At 38.8% G+C, this 16,290-nt stretch overlaps 1 protein-coding gene across 2 annotated transcripts in view; it reads left to right on the top strand.

The window, feature by feature from the left end:
• SLIT3 (slit guidance ligand 3) overlaps positions 1-16,290 on the top strand; it is a 415,965-nt gene that overhangs the window by 276,096 nt on the left and 123,579 nt on the right. For both annotated transcript variants that reach the window (XM_080995211.1, XM_080995210.1), the window contains exons 11-14: positions 594-665; positions 3,780-3,851; positions 10,907-11,050; positions 14,723-14,886. In XM_080995211.1, the coding sequence (XP_080851337.1) occupies positions 594-665; positions 3,780-3,851; positions 10,907-11,050; positions 14,723-14,886 (452 nt within the window). The remainder of the gene's footprint in view (positions 1-593; positions 666-3,779; positions 3,852-10,906; positions 11,051-14,722; positions 14,887-16,290) is intronic.

Here is a 16,290-nt window from a genome sequence, read left to right as displayed (position 1 = left end):
AAATGGGTTTTCATGCTATGCAATCCTATGCATGTTCACCCAGAGGTAAACCCCACTGAATTCAATCAGACATACTCCCAGGTAAGTGTGTGTAGGATTGCAGATGTATTCAGTGTTTGCATTTATATATAGGGTTTATAGAAATATAAATGGAATTCCAGTGTAATAATTTAGGCAGGTTTCCTTGTGTTTTATGACCCTCTTAGAAAAAATATGTGTTGTGTTTATAAATATGCAACAGAGAATTTACTAGATGGAGAGTTCTCGCTATCCTTTTAACCACTGCTAGATTTTTTAGTTCAGCCATGTATTGCTCATATAGAAAATATAGAACCGTATATGAAGGTCAGTATAGTTGTATGAGCTATAATTAAGATAGTAGTGATGCTACCCTTAAAATGAAGTTCATTGTACCATAGTCACTATGTGTTCGGTGAATTCACATCTCTCTTTCCACAGGATTAAGAACTTTAAGTGGAGCAGAACTGTGTGCTGCTGTTATCTAAAGATAAATCATTTTTAAAAGCTTAGGGCGCATTGGTAAATTGTGTTTTCATGAGTACCTTGTCTTCTTCCCTTGTGTATCCTTACAGTGATATCAGCAAGAATCAAATATCGGATATTGCATCAGATGCTTTTCAGGGCTTGAAATCACTCACCTCGCTGTAAGTAGAGGGTAACCTTGGATAGGAGATTTGGAGAGTCTTAAAAATAAATAGATCAAGTATTGGTTGGTGATGCTTTCCTTTTCCCAGTGCAATTGTCACCTTGTGAGAAGAACCTAATCTTTCTTAAATTGGAAATTGATCAGACAGACTTGAAGGTGCCATTGTTTATGCAACTCGTAGATGCCTTTTATAGATGAATACGCTATGAAGGTTAGAGATTTAGGCCTCTAAAAAACCCAGTATACTCTTTGTATATTTCTTTTACTTAGTGTCAAAAACAGTGTTGGTAGTAACAACAGTTAATCTCTATTCCTTGAAACTTGTTGCCAGACGACAGCCTTCTAGAGCAGCTTTTCTGCAACCAGAGTTGCAGACTTGGAAGGGGAAAACTTTGCCATGTGAGTTGCACAGTAGGATCTTTGGATTCCAGCCAAAATTATTCCATTATTTAGTTACATTTAAACGGTTCCTTGTCCTGTTATTTACTATTGTACAGTGGTGCCTCGCAAGATGAAATTAATTCGTTCTGCGAGATTTTTCGTCTTGCGAAGCACGGTTTTAACGGTATTAACGGTTTTAAGAAAAAGGAAACAAACTTGCAAGACGTTTCCCCCATAGGGAAATTCGTCTTGCGAAGCAACTCAAAAAATGAAAAACTCTTTCGTCTTGCGAGGCATTCGTCTTGCGAGGCATTCGTCTTGCGAGGTACCACTGTATGTCTTCTTTTAATTTATGATACATGATGTCCTGATCACTGTAGGTTGTAACCAGACACCCACCCATCACAAAATTGTGAATGATGGTGCAGAACTGTGTTTATTAATCTGATAGGCAAGTTTGAAGCTTGTTCACTACAACTGCTAAATGTGTCTAATGATCCAACACTTAACAGTTCTCTAAAATCTGCTTTGTTCTCATTTTCATGGTTTGAATAGCAGTAATTGATTGTAATATTGAAATTTCCGGGACAGGGTTTTTTCTGTAATAGCAATGACCATTAAAAATTATTTGCTAATCTATGCTGCTTCTTGAACAAGCCCTGTTATAATGAGTTTCTTTATCTTTGAGTTAAGAAATATGTAGGATTAGCTTGCTTTTTTCAAATGTTGATCAAGAGTAGGGGCTAAAGAGACTTTGTGTTATGTGAATTCTCTCTTAGCCCTGAATGTACTAACAAAACTAAAATAAATTTCATTTAATTTAGTGGGGTATTTAGTGAATTAGTATTGGATTTGAAATGAGCATCAGTTTCTTCTTTCTTTCATTATATTTATAGCTCGGGATATGTTACAGCTGTTTCACTGAAATGATATATCACTGTCCCCAAGGTCTCTCAATCTTTTGCACACTGTGTCTAAGACTTCTGGGTGCCAGTAGGCTTTCTGCACATTTAATTTGGCTGTCCCACAGCAAAGAAGGCCTTTTCCAGACTGTCTGGAGACATTTCACATGATGTGTCAAACCAGTTCTCGGATTTGGGCTGACAAGAGAATTTATTTCAGATATGTATAAGATGTTAAATTGTTTCCCCTTCTGATTCAACTCATTTTTAAAAGATAGATTAGCTTGAATCCAAATACATCATGGTGGTTAGCCTTTGGCATGTCATTCACAACTACATTATCACCTAATGAGTGAAGGTGTGTTATCGTTTTTTGTGGGGATGCCAGAGATGAAGGAAGATGTTGTTGAATGATTCTGATGATAGAGCATTGCAGTAATCATTTTTTTACCTTGAATTATTTGGCTAGGATTTCTTCAATTATTCTAGAAACATAATGTTTGTTCCTTACGGTATCTAATATCTAGAGCAGTTGTTAGCTAACATTCCTTCAACCTTTTCTTAGCATAAGCCAATGCATGCCTCTTAAGCTTTTACCACTACTCTTAGCATTTCCTTCTGGAACTTGTAACGTATTTCAGATCCTTTTTGAAAGCTAAATAGATGACTTTAGATTATGCTAATCTAACACTTAAATAGAATGTTTAAAACTACTCCTGAATAATGAGCCAAAATGTACTAGAAAATGCTGATAGAGCAAAACATTGGGCATTGATATCCAGCAAAACAAAAAGAAAGAAAAAGGAACATTTGTGAAGCAACCACCATATACTTTTTCTTACCATTTTTCACTGCCCCCAGCGCACAATGAAAAAGGTTATGAGATACGCAAAAATCCATTTTGAAAATCACACTATGGTGTGAGTGGTCTTTTTGCTTCTGGGTTGTGACACTCAGCTGCGTTGACAGCCAATTGTTTGGTGATGGGCATGTGCAATGCTAAATATAGTAGAGCAGTGCTGTCTCCTTTAGGAATTGTCATCTCAACAGGACAGGCTCTGAGATCCTAATGCAAACATTTCTTCAGCAGGTCTCCAAATTCTTTTCTTGCTTTCCTCGAATTCAAATCCCAAATCTTTTCCCCAGTAACATTCTTATTTGCTCTTCAATACCGGACGTTTATTTGGGAGTAAGCACCATTTAGCACAATGTGATTTATTTATGATAAAACATACATAGGATTGCATTGAATATAAGTGAAGTAAGTTGCCGCTGCCTCATAATGCAAATATGAAAGTTGTCTCCAATTTTGGTTTGTATATGGGAAGATTGCCTGTGCATTCACTTTAGTCTTGGAGGTAATATCCTATTTCCTTATCCATCAGTATCCCCGAGCAATTGATGATAACTTTAGATCCCAAAACAGTTTTTTAGTTTTATTTGTTCAACTTTTCAAAAATTGATGTCACTTTATTTTCTCATATATGTTTATAGGCTAGAGAGGCTAAGATACATAAATGAAATTTTCACTCCCATTTAACCACCCCACTAAGCCTAAATGATAAACCAAAAATTGATGCAGAGCAAACACGATCTTGAAAATGTTTTATGACATAAATAAAGCAGGTAACAATCCTTTATTCAATTTTCAAAAGTTTTTCCAAACATTTAATTTACCTGCAAGTCTTATTTTATTGATAGCTAGCAGTTTAAGTGAACTAACTCTTGACAAAGAGGAGAATGATAGAAAAATTAATGTGGCTAAACATAAGATTCGTTGTAAGTAGTGCACCTTTGCACTATTTAATTTGCCTCTTCGTATTTTTCAGAGTGCTCTATGGAAATAAGATCACAGAGATTCCCAAGGGTCTTTTTGATGGGCTCGTGTCTCTACAGTTGCTGTGAGTATTATCCTTACTTCTTTTGTTGTTATAAAACTTCATAGATATTTATTGCTCTAATTTCAGCTAGCAGAAGCAGGCTGGTTACTTTGTGCACTGAAAATTAATTGAAGCCCATTATTCCTGTGTGGTAAGACTGGTATGTGAAGCCAGCAGAATTTCAAATGTCATAATTATATTGGCAAAGTAGTCTTAGTTTATTAGTAATTTATGTCTAGCTTGAAGTCCTCTTGAAGTCCTAGCTTGAAATTCTCTTTTGGGACAAAGCATTAACTACTAGTCAAGTGCAATCAGTGAGAGAACAGAAAATTTGTTTAGCAGTTTTCCCAAGAGCTGTGCGTTAACATCACTAGTACATTCTAGTATAACTAATAGAGAGCTATTTCATAGTAGTATAGCAATATAAGCAGTCAGAAAGTAAAGGGAAAATGCTGTTTTTTTCTGCATAGAAAAGTATGAGGGACATTGCTTTACCATTTCAGGTTTATAATCTTCATAGAAACTCCATGCATTAGGTCCTTTTGTTTCTTTAAAATGTTGAAAAAGAGATAAGTGAAGATTATTTGAAAGTGTTATTTGAGGCCAGAATTCCATAGTCCAGTGCTTGACAACACTGTTCAATTGATCAGATGCGTCTCAACCTCAGCAACTTAATCTGCTTCCTATAACAATTCCAGGTGGCCCAATATTTCAACCCTAATCCTCTCCAAATGCATAAAAAAGAGATGGGTTTTCAGTTTGTGGTGAAAGCTGAACAATGGTGTTGTTGGTTGTAAATCAGAGGGAGGAATATTCAATGAGGAAGGTACTACTGTTGAGTAGCTAAGGCACTTCAGATTTCACTCAGAGATGGAATAACATGAAGAGCTTTCCCAGCATATCTCCAAGTCCATGCAGAGCAGTGGACCTCCAGTAACAACTCCAGACCTAGGAGTACCCACAAGCTAGTCAATAACCATTTCAAATGCCCAATAATCCTCTTTTGTCATATTTTTATTTTCATTGCAATCTACAAATGTTAGCACATGGAAGCGGTGGTTCTTACTGAAATGGTGTGCTGTCATTTTGTTTGAAACAGGTGGTAACTGTACAGGTTGCATCTACAACTTCCTTCTTGTTTCCTGTTAGCAAAGTATGGCTAGTAAAGAATGCTATAGAATTGTAGATAACAGTTTGAAGCAGTTGCAAAGTTGGTTGCTATTCTAAACGTGCTAACATCCCATTTGTTACAGAGATTTATTCTAGGCTTATGACTGGTGTAGATGTCTTGCTAGGATTGTTTTTGCTTGCATGTAAACTCCGTATTCTGGTTGTGATAAGTTAATTATATATGAGTCTCTCTTGCTATTTATGCATCCTGCTGGCTTTTGATAAAAAAGAACACTATCTGTGATAGATGACGGACATGAAGTGCATTTAGCATGAAGTGGAAAATCCTGTCCCTTGGCTGATAGTTTTTCATTTCTATTTTTATGAAATGGCAATTTTATAAATTGTTATAATGAGTCTGAGTGGTGCTAGGGGGTAGTGAGATATTGTTATTTTGATAAAATTAAATATATATAGAGAGAGAGAGAGAGAGAGAGAGAGCAGAAGTAACATATAAAAATATACAAAAATTGTATCATTAGATATCCATCCAATTTGATTAATGTGTAGACAAGGTATATATTGTTAATTCTTTGAAGCAACTTTTTTTCCAACTATTGTGAACGGATAAGTCATAAATGCTGACATTCCCACTGCGGAGCCTAGTGCAAATATGACTCATAAACTATTCTGGCAGGATATAAAGGTAAATATAAATTATACTAACCACCATGCTGTTTTACTTGAAGGGAGCTGCTCTAAGGACATAGATATAAATATAGATATATACTAAACTGGTTAGGTTCTGAAATGCCAGAATGGTTTAGCATTAGTGACCAAATGGTTGTTACCAACTGGTCGGACGCTTCAGGCTTAACATGTGTGTTCAGTAGAAAAGGAGCGGACAGAGTCTTTTATAAGAAATGTGACATGCTTCTGATTGCAAAAGATGAGGATGTTGTTTCAACTCTGTTTTATTTTGTAATGTGTTTCTTACTTTAGTATAACAACTAAGAATGGGGTGGGGAGCCTTCTCTAGCCTAATCTGATGATACCAGCCTAATAATAGCAATTGCAAAAACTTTCCTCTTGGAGTAGGATTTGAATGTTTTCATTTTGTGATATATATATATATATACATATTTCAAGTTATTTAAATAATTTGAATTTGACTTTTAAACTGTCTTTAATGTGTTGTCATCATCCCTGGATGTCTGAACCATAAAAAGCTTGCCTTGGTTTGAAACCTGCTGTTGAACAGTTGGGAAAGTGCCCTCTCATTAGATCTAATTTAGCGTTTAGAAGGCTGTAGATTAGATTTTTTTTTCTTATTAGCCTGGAGACAAAAGGGTAAGAAAAGTCTAATGAGAGATCCAAGTAGCCAGTATAATTTCTGAGGTTTATCAGAAGCTTTGTAGCATATGAAAGTAGTAATTGTTAAGAAAAGGTGAAGGCTCTTTCAAATAAGGTTTGTACCAGGAAAGAAAAGGATGTGCAATTCAGTATTGGAATTCAGTTTCCAATACTTTATAGGTTTCTATAAAGGACTATGAAAAATTACAGTGAAAAACACTGCTAATACTCTCTCTGGAATTTGTCTTCTAAACTATTAAGTATTCTAAAAAATAAATCCAGTTTTGGACCGTTGCATTTGTATTTGTGGTAAACATGATTCAGGAGCAGCCAGTGTGGTGGGATGGTGCCATGCCTTTGCCCTCTGATCGTGCTGCTGCTGCTTACTGTAGGGCAGACAGGCTGGGTGCACTAGTAGGAGCATGGTTGTTCCAGTGCACCCATGCAGCTCCAGTCTCTTTGTCACCCTTCTCCTCCCCACACTATCCTTGTATGTGAGAGTGGCACCGCTGCCAGCAGGGTGACAGTGCGACACTGCCTCACTGTGCTGGACTTTCCTAGCATGTTTCAGATAACCCTGTGATGGGTAGGGAACTGTCAGTTTTTAGTATCTATAGCAGGGGTCAGCAACCTTTTTCAGCCGTGAGCTGGTCCACCGTCCCTCAGACCATGTGGTGGGCCGGACTATATTTTGGAAAGAAAAAAATGAAACAATTCCTATGCCCCACAAATAACCCAGAGATGCATTTTAAATAAAAGCACACATTCTACTCATGTAAAAACACCAGGCAGGCCCCACAAATAATCCAGAGATGCATTTTAAATAAAAGGACACATTCTACTCATGTAAAAACACGCTGATTCCCGGACCATCCGCAGGCCAGATTGAGAAGGCAGTTGGGCCGCATCTGGCCACGGGCCTTAGGTTGCCTACCCCTGATCTATAGTTTGAAAGAATTAATAGGTACCTGTCAGGAATGGGTGTCAGGAATAAATCACACAGAGTAAGTCTGCTGAGCAGTGCCAGATCTAATTAGCACAACAACTCTTCTCAGTAGATCTTGCCCCGATGAGGTAGTTGTGGAGACTGACGGTCCCCTCCTTCCCACAGCTGCCTAAATCTCCTTCATCCTGGGTCCTTCCCAAGCAATCTGTCATGGACTGATTGGATGCAGAGGAGTGGTGAGAGGCACCAGCTGGGAAACCCCAGCTAAACCCCCATGGGAAGAAGTCTCAGAGTCAGGGGATTGGTGGTGGGATGATGGTGAGTGGTCAGAGAGAGAAGACTGGGAGAGGAGGTGTTGGAAGCTGGAAGAGCAACAGGGTTTGGTGAGCAGGAAGAGTCTGTGACACAGTGCAGTCCAGACTTTGAGACTGAAGTAGAGCCTGGAAAGGAGGGGAGTCAAGAGGCTGCTGAAGAATCAAGAGAGTCTCTCCCTCCTGCTGCGACCAGCTTCCTTCCCTGCTGGTCTCCAAGAACGCACACAAAAATGAAGAAAGCAGAACAGAGATTAGTTGTTCACAGATGCAGTTTGAGACTGCATGGGAATAGCACTGGAAAGGAGGAGCCTTAGACAGGGGTGGGAAAACAGAGACCTTCAGTCCTCACATGTGTGTCATCAGGGCAAAAACTATCACGCAGGGTTGCTGAGACCACTAGGCCAGAACTGTACTTTAGTTTACTTGAATAATAGTTCACTGTCATCAGTGACTTATTACTTTCGTTCTGACCTGCATCTAACTCTAGCCCTGACACAATCTGAGACAACAAAGACACACTTGTCTCTGCTCATCCCTTTTTATACCTTATCTGGTCCTGGGGCATTGGGGGGGGGGGACTTGGCACAGCAGGAGGGGGAGGTACTCTGGCTTCTTCACCAGCCTGACTCATCTCTGCCTCTTGGGCTCCCTCCTCTCCTGCTTCCGCCTTGGATTCTGGTGTTCTCTCTGCCACAGGCTCTCCCTGCTCACTAAACCCTGTTACCTCTTCTGCTTCCGGCAGCTACTCTTCCCAGGCTTCTCCCTCTGACCACTCATTGTTATCTCGCCAACAATCCCCAGGTTCTGAGCCTTGGGGGTTCACTAGCTAGTGCCCACCATTCCTCTGTGTCCAGCCAGTCTGTGACACTACCATCTTAATAACATAGGAAGAGCACCTCTGTACCTGACCAAAAACCCATCTAGTCTAGCATCCTCTTCTCACAGTGCCTACAGGAAGCACACAATCAGTACATGAGTGTACCCACTCACGTTCCCCAAAAACCAGTATTCAGAGGCTTAATGTTTCCGATACTGGAAATGCTTATTGCAACATCTTGTGGTAGTTTAACTATGCAGTGTGTGAAGAAGTAATTTCTTTTGACTATTCTTTAAAGGTCTTTCTGCTTTGGCACTGCAATTTATTTACAAAACCCGATTGATGTGTTTCTTTTATTTATTATTTTTTAAAATGCTGTGGGATTAGATACCTTGCCCCCATGAGTGGCATTGCCTGAGTAGACTCTCTCACTGACAAAGGAGGCAGAGGCAACTTTTGATCCCCAGTGTCTCTACTTGTTATGGCAGGTTTGGAGTTCTATGGATCAGTGTGGGAGCTGATGCATCAGAGGAGAACATATGGAGAATTTAGCTTTGCATGACACACAGTAATAAGATTACCATTGATAATACACCAACAGTAAGAAACATATTCACTGTGAATACTTCCTCGCAATGCCTAGTAATATAACACCAGCAGCCCTTCCAAATTATTGGTATATCAGAGTTTATTTCCATGAACTAACATAGCTCCTTAGGTAGAACTTTTTCTGCCTTCATATTCAAGGTGATTTGTTATATATGTAATTGCTAGTACCTGAATAATATATAGACACTTCCCAGTGCACTACGGAACCTGTAATTACTGCTAGCAACTGCTGTAGCACTTAGTGGTAGGTGGACTCTCAACTGCTGTTAACCCCTGTGATATACAAATAGTATGACAGCAATTGTAAAAAAAATAGTCTGATATGCAAGACCCCAGTACTAAGAGTACCTTTGTAAACAAGGCACTAGTATAAGATAGTTAAAGAAATTGATACCACAGAGGGACACAATAGCCATATGAAAAATAGACTGAGGAATAGTGACTGAGTCAGGTTAGAACCTGGATTTCTTCAGACCCTCAGTACCTATATTCTACCCCATAGTATGTAGTTTGAATTCTGCTACTGCGCTTTTCCCCATTTAGTTTTATCCATTTTTGTTGTTTGTGTTAATTTTATAAGAATTGTTAATGATGCTATGATAAAAAATGCAGGCAAGAGAAAAGAGGGGTCTTTGTCTAAATTTCTTTTCACAATTCTTTCTGGTTATTAGTGTAGTGTACTTAAAATGATTTCTAGCTTATCTGATAATGACAGAAACCTGTATTTTCTTTAGTAAGGCTGTGAGGTTGTACTTCTAGTTATTCTCTGATAGTTTGCTTGCTTGTCTTCTCTGATCAGAAAATTAAAATGTTGGTGAGGGCAAATGCTACAGTAATGTCTTTCTTTTCTTCTTCAAACCAATTATTTTCTATCGTTCTGTTTTGGAAGCTCAGGTTATTCTTTAAACACTTGAAATTGTATTCATGTTACTACATCAGTTATGAGAATATTAATTGTGCACAAGGGTTGTTGATAATCTAATCTATTTGCTTGCCACTTCAGTACACATTCTTAAAAAGGGCTTAGTTGAAAAGCGTATCACTTTGGCAAATTATGACTTTTTTCTTTTTCTTTTGAGATGAATTTTAGTATTGTGATATAGTACTGTTGTGCATATTCATTGTGAGATGGATAATATTTATACACAAGCAGGTAGCAGTTGATAGGCATTCTTTTGGAAACAACTGCTTCATAGCACTTCCCTTTTGAGCTATCACTTTGTGAGTTATTCAGATATGGCAGATAGTGATGGAAGTTCAGGAATAAGCTGTAGCTTAGACAAACACAAGTAGTTTCTCTCTTCTAACCGCTTCTAATCTGTTATACTCCCATAAGTTTAAATTCCAGAACACTGGGCATTATATTCCCTCTGTGTAAGCTCATAACTCTGACATTTACTGATTCAAAGAACACAAGGCTACATAAGGGGTGTGACCAAAGCCACAAAATCTTTCTCAATTTGCTTATTACACACAATTAACATGGGATTTTCACTCTCTAATAACAGGTGCAGACATTCAGCTCCAAATTCACTTTTTAAAACTATACCATTATAAGTGATGTGTGGAAAGGCCCTCAGAGGGATAGTCCCAGTTCTATGAAATAACTAGACAACTCCAGCAGGTTAAATGAAATATTGTGGTATGTGCCTGTCCCATTAAGAAACTTAATGTAGCATGTTAAACTTGTTAATACACAACTCCTTGCAAGACAGAATGGTTTGTTGTTTGTTTGTTTTTAAGGGATGCTTTATATTCTACTATTTACATGTATTCTGTTTTGACTGCAGCCGAGGTAACCTGAGAAACCTATATACCACAGTGCATCACTTCTAATACCATTCTTTTCTATTGCTTGCTCAGAAAAGCTTTGTTTAGTCCTCAGTAATATTTGTATTTTAAAACTATTTTTTTGTTTTGTTTACAGGCTTCTGAATGCCAATAAGATCAACTGCCTGAGAGTAAACACCTTTCAAGATTTGCATAATCTCAATTTGCTGTCTCTCTATGATAATAAGCTGCAGACTATCAGTAAAGGACTTTTTGTCCCTCTCCAAACAATTCAAACTCTGTGAGTATCCAAGAATGTTGTTTTTGATGATGATGATGATGATGATGATGAAATTGGTTAGTCACTTTATCTTGCCCAAGGCAACCCAAAGTGATTTACAAACAAACAAACAGCTACACATGGATACATTAAAACTATCCATCCCAAACACTCAATGTTTTCAGATATGGGGGACATGGCATAATCTTGTGATCCTGTACCATTCCTTAGTTCTGAGTAACACTATGCCTGCCAGAGTGCTAAAGGCTCCAACCCGCAGGGGTGTGGGCAGTTGAAGTGTTGAGAGGTTGAGAAATAAAGAAGCAGACAAAAAGATGGAAGAAAAGTGTTATGGACAGAGCAGATAGAAAAGAGAATGAAAGGTACAGAAAAAGGGAAGAAAATAGATAAAAGGCTGGAAGGGGGAAATTGGCAGTATTTTAAAACATTTAATTTTCCAAAATTTTAAATTTTTTAAAGAGGTAAGAATATTATATTTTGCCTTCCTTACTGATTCAAGATAATAAGAAAACACGAGAATAGATATAGCTGCAAGTGGCAGCAGCAGCGCCTGCAGCTTCATTGGTAGTAGAGACTTGTGTTACCCCATGGTAGTTGAGATTTGTGCTGCTCAGAGGTATTGGCCTGCTGCGAGAATTAGAATTTTGACACAGTCAGAATTAAGTCATACAACTCACTCATTGCAACACAGCATGAGAAAGAATGTTTGCTGTTCACAGTGGCCCTTATATACATTGCTAGTGACAGTAGAGACTTCCCCATAGTTTTGACTTTGCTGCTGCTGCTGCTGCTGCTGCTGACGACATGTTATGGCTGGCTCTCCTGTTGGGCCTTGCCTTTTTCCAGGTTACTACTATACCTGGCAGGTAGATAGCTCAGCTAGCCTCTGTTGCTGCTGTACCTCATCCCACTCCATTCACAATATTATATCTTCGTATATTGTATGTTTATTGTGTTCATTTTACGCAGTTGCTAATATGAACAGACTCCAAACAAATTGGATATAGTAAGTAGATATTTAGGCTAGAAACCAAAGATGGGATAGGTGCATAGAGTGGGAAATCCACCTAACCAGTGTTTTGTGTCCCGATTTCACTACTGCAGTTCCACTGCTAAACATGTTAGTCATTGTCTAATTAAAAGGTGGTTTCAAAATAAGGAACCAAAATTCAACCTACATACAGTGGTACCTCTGGTTACGAACTTAATTCGTTCTGGAGTTCCATTCTTAACTTGAAACCGTTCTTAACCTGAGGTACCACTTTAGCTAATGGGGCCTGCTGCACTGCCGCCGTGCAATTTCTGTTCTCATCCTGAGATAAAGTTCTTAACCCAAGGTACTGCTTCCGGGTTAGCGGAGTCTGTAACCCGAAGTGTTTGTAACCCAAGGTGTTTGTAACCTGAGGTACCACTGTATTTGATTTTTTGGCACTTGTCTTGGCCTTGTATTACATTCTGTTGGGAACAATTGTTCAATGGCTTTGCACAACTAGAACAATCAGTATCAGTCCCTACTAAAAATCTTTATATTTAAATTGTATTCCCACTTTTGCCCATTAAACATTACATATTATCCCTTTTTGGTGATTTAGTTGCTGTTAAAATATGGGAGGTCCCCCCCCCCAAAAAAATCAATTTGATCTATTTTTGTTTTCTTTCTTATAGTGAATGATGGTATCATGTTGTAAGGCTTAAGAGGAGTCAAAATTGTTTTATTTTTATTAGATAAGTTGTATATACAATTTTTGACAGTTTCTTGGATAGCCATTTATCACATGTGTGAGAGAATTCTTTTATTTTGAATAAGCTAAGCTGCTTGGCACCATCAGAAACTTTTTTGGTTTCCTCACCAATTTAAACTCATGAAATTAATACAGTGTAAGTCTTCAGTGACCAAAGCTAGCCAGAGGCCTCTTTACAAAAAATTGATCAGGAAACCACTTGGACCTTCCTTAAAATGGAAGAAGAGTTTGGATTTGATATCCCGCTTTATCACTACCCGAAGGAGTCTCAAAGCGGCTAACATTCTCCTTTCCCTTCCTCCCCCACAACAAACACTCTGTGAGGTGAGTGGGGCTGAGAGACTTCAGAGAAGTGTGACTGGCCCAAGGTCACCCAGCAGCTGCATGTGGAGGAGCGGAGACGCGAACCCGGTTCCCCAGATTACGAGTCTATCGCTCTTAACCACTACACCACACTGGCTGCTTTGTGCAATGAGTCATTTATGTGTAGCAGCTTGCCACATTGACTCGTGACCTTTTTGCCCTTTGGAATCAGACATACCACACAATACAAGTTAATCCAGGTGAAGATCTGGAGCACATTAATAGATTGTTTATTGGATAAATGGCCTGTAAAACAGCACTGGGTTGTTTTTGTTTTTTTAATGCCTCTTTGATTCTTCCCTAAATCTCAGTTCATTTATATCTTTTTATTTTACTGGTTTGCATATACAGTGGTACCTTGGGTTACATACGCTTCAGGTTACATACGCTTCAGGTTACAGACTCTGCTAACCCAGAAATAGTACCTCGGGTTAAGTACTTTGCTTCAGGATGAGAACAGAAATCGTGCTCCAGCGGTGCGGCAGCAGTGGGAGACCCCATTAGCTAAAGTGGTGCTTCAGGTTAAGAACGGACCTCCGGAACGAATTAAGTACTTAACCTGAGGTACCACTGTAATAAAAAGATTCAAACATATTGAAAAATAGAAAAATAATCTAAAGTAAGGAAGATTAGTTAGTGTTGTCATACATAATTAGCTGAGGTGACTTTAACCTGTATCAAAAGTGCCTAACCCAGGCTTCTTTAACCTCGGCCCTCCATATGTTTTTGGCCTACAACTCCCATGATCCCTAGCTAGCAGGACCAGTGGTCAGGGATGATGGGAATTGTAGTCTCAAAACATCTGGAGGGCCGAAGTTGAGGAAGTCTGGCCTAACCCTTTGAGGAAATTTTATGGTGGGGCAGGGCCAGTCCCTTTCTTTTATTTTTATTCTTTGCTATTTGCTTATTAGAAATCGAATCCAAGTGGCACGACATGTTTTCCCACTTACTCAATTCAAGTTTCTAATAAATATTGACTTGTTATATTTTACCTACACTTTTGTTGTTGTATTAGTTGGGTTCTAGTTTCAGGATCAATTTTGTTCAGGATCAATTTTTAATTGATGCTCAGGAGTAAATCTATTTTACATAAGGATTTAGCAGCTCTGACCAGCACACTTACATTTTAAGTTCATTTGTAGACTGCTTACTGGCCAAAAATACACTAGTTTACAAACATGCAATTTGTTGTCTGCAATGCTTTAGTTTTGTGATAAGAATTATTTTAATCCTTGTATTTCTAAAAAGATGCATTCAACTGCAGGGTATTGTAGCATGAAAACAGTGGCTTTTGTAGACAGAAGGTCTGTGCCCTTTAAAAGCAAGCTTTGCTATATTAATTTTTGTTTCCTTCTTGAAAAGGCTTGCTGCAGACTTAATGGGCTAAAAAATAAGATGGTTCACAGAATTTCTTCCATTCAAGTGCAGCTCCATGTGGCTTCCGCCAGGCCTGGTGTATTGGAAGCTGATTCAATTACTCTATTCTTCAGTTTTATGTTTGTAAGAAACAATGATGGAGTACAATGTCACAGGTCACTTCTGGTTAAACATCCCATCCCTCTTGCAGGCATTTAGCTCAGAATCCATTTGTGTGCGACTGCCATTTGAAGTGGCTGGCTGATTACCTGCAGGATAATCCAATAGAAACCAGCGGCGCTCGATGCAGCAGCCCACGTCGCCTTGCCAACAAACGAATCAGCCAGATCAAGAGCAAGAAGTTCCGTTGCTCAGGTAATTCATTTATCCAGGCTGTACTGCACTTTCAGTTCAGAAATAAGCAGGTCCAGAGAGCCCACTAATCAAATCTGTGGGACAGTGTTTGCTATAATGGATATTATGTAGCATCTTTCTGAAATTAAATTTGGAGAATTGGATTAGTCCTCCAGAAAACCTATTTACCTTATGCATTAAAAGAGAGGCAACCCTTTAGCTTGCCTTGTGGTTTATATATTTATATAGGTACAAAGATAGGATGTAATTTTAAAAGAATGCAGGACTGTATACTGCCTCTAAAAGAGATAAGGTACAAGTGGCCGAATATGTCATATGACTTCTTCTTTAAGAAATGAAAGAATTCAAATGTTTCATTCATAAGAAAAGATCTCACTAACTGAATAAAGGGTTTGTCATGAGGACTTATTTTGCCAGTTAATGAAAGTATGCTTTGTTTTAACTATTTTGACAAACCCCCTCAGGTGACTTTTCAGTAACAATGGTGCAGTCAGTATCTCTTTAGAGGTAGTAGATGTGGAGATAGTTGCAGAGGCCTCTTTTAAGTAAGTAAATAAATAAATTGGCTAGAAGTGCTCCTGGGCAGGAGTTGGGAGTGCCCAACATCTGAAGAATAAAATCAAAGAGATAATACTGATGAGATGATTGGGAGAGGAGAGTCTTTTTTAAAAAAATGTCTGGCAAGTTCTATGCTCTATGGATGAACTATAAAACAGTGGCATAACATGAATGGAAGGAAGGAAGGAAGGAAGGAAGGAAGGAAGGAAGGAAGGAAGGAAGATGGATGCACCACACAGGTCTGTGCAACTTGTGCGACCTACTGGCCAAATTCAACCTACTGGCCATAAATGGCAGTTCACCAGAAGATCAGTAAAGCCTCTTTCTTTTTATCCTGCTTTTAAGACAATTATTGTCTCCCAAAGAGAGTCAAATAAACAAGAGAGTGAGAGGTCCCACCACTAGACTTACAAACTAAAACGATAAGACACACAAGGTAAGGGCAGTAGAGGGAAAAGGTTGGCTAGGGAGATAAGTTCTTCAAGGCCAGAATATAGTAGCGAACTACAAGAATTTATATCCAATTTGGACCAGGCTGATCTTCCATCTCTGGTGTTCTTGCTTGAATAGTAGTTGGTGGCTCTTGTTCTTTAGGACAGTGAATGGGGACAGAGGGTCCTTTCTATTTGCTTCTGTGATCACTGGACAGCTAGCAGCTGGAACTGAGTGTTTTTTTCCTCCCAGGAAGGGGGAAAACAGGCTCCCTGCAGCTGCTCCTTCTTTAGTGGATATATTTAGCCAGGTTGGTCTTCTTATTACCATGATGATTTGGCCAATGGCAGAGTATGTTGCCCTTCAGCTCCACTGGGCAACTCCCCAGGTTAGCTGTCCAGCTGGTCTTCATTT

The sequence above is a fragment of the Podarcis pityusensis genome (assembly GCF_964106645.2).
Source record: "Podarcis pityusensis genome assembly, chromosome: 2".
NCBI lineage: Eukaryota > Metazoa > Chordata > Lepidosauria > Squamata > Lacertidae > Podarcis > Podarcis pityusensis.
The sequence above is the reverse complement of the archived record's forward strand: the minus strand, read 5'-3'. Positions and strand labels throughout refer to the sequence as shown.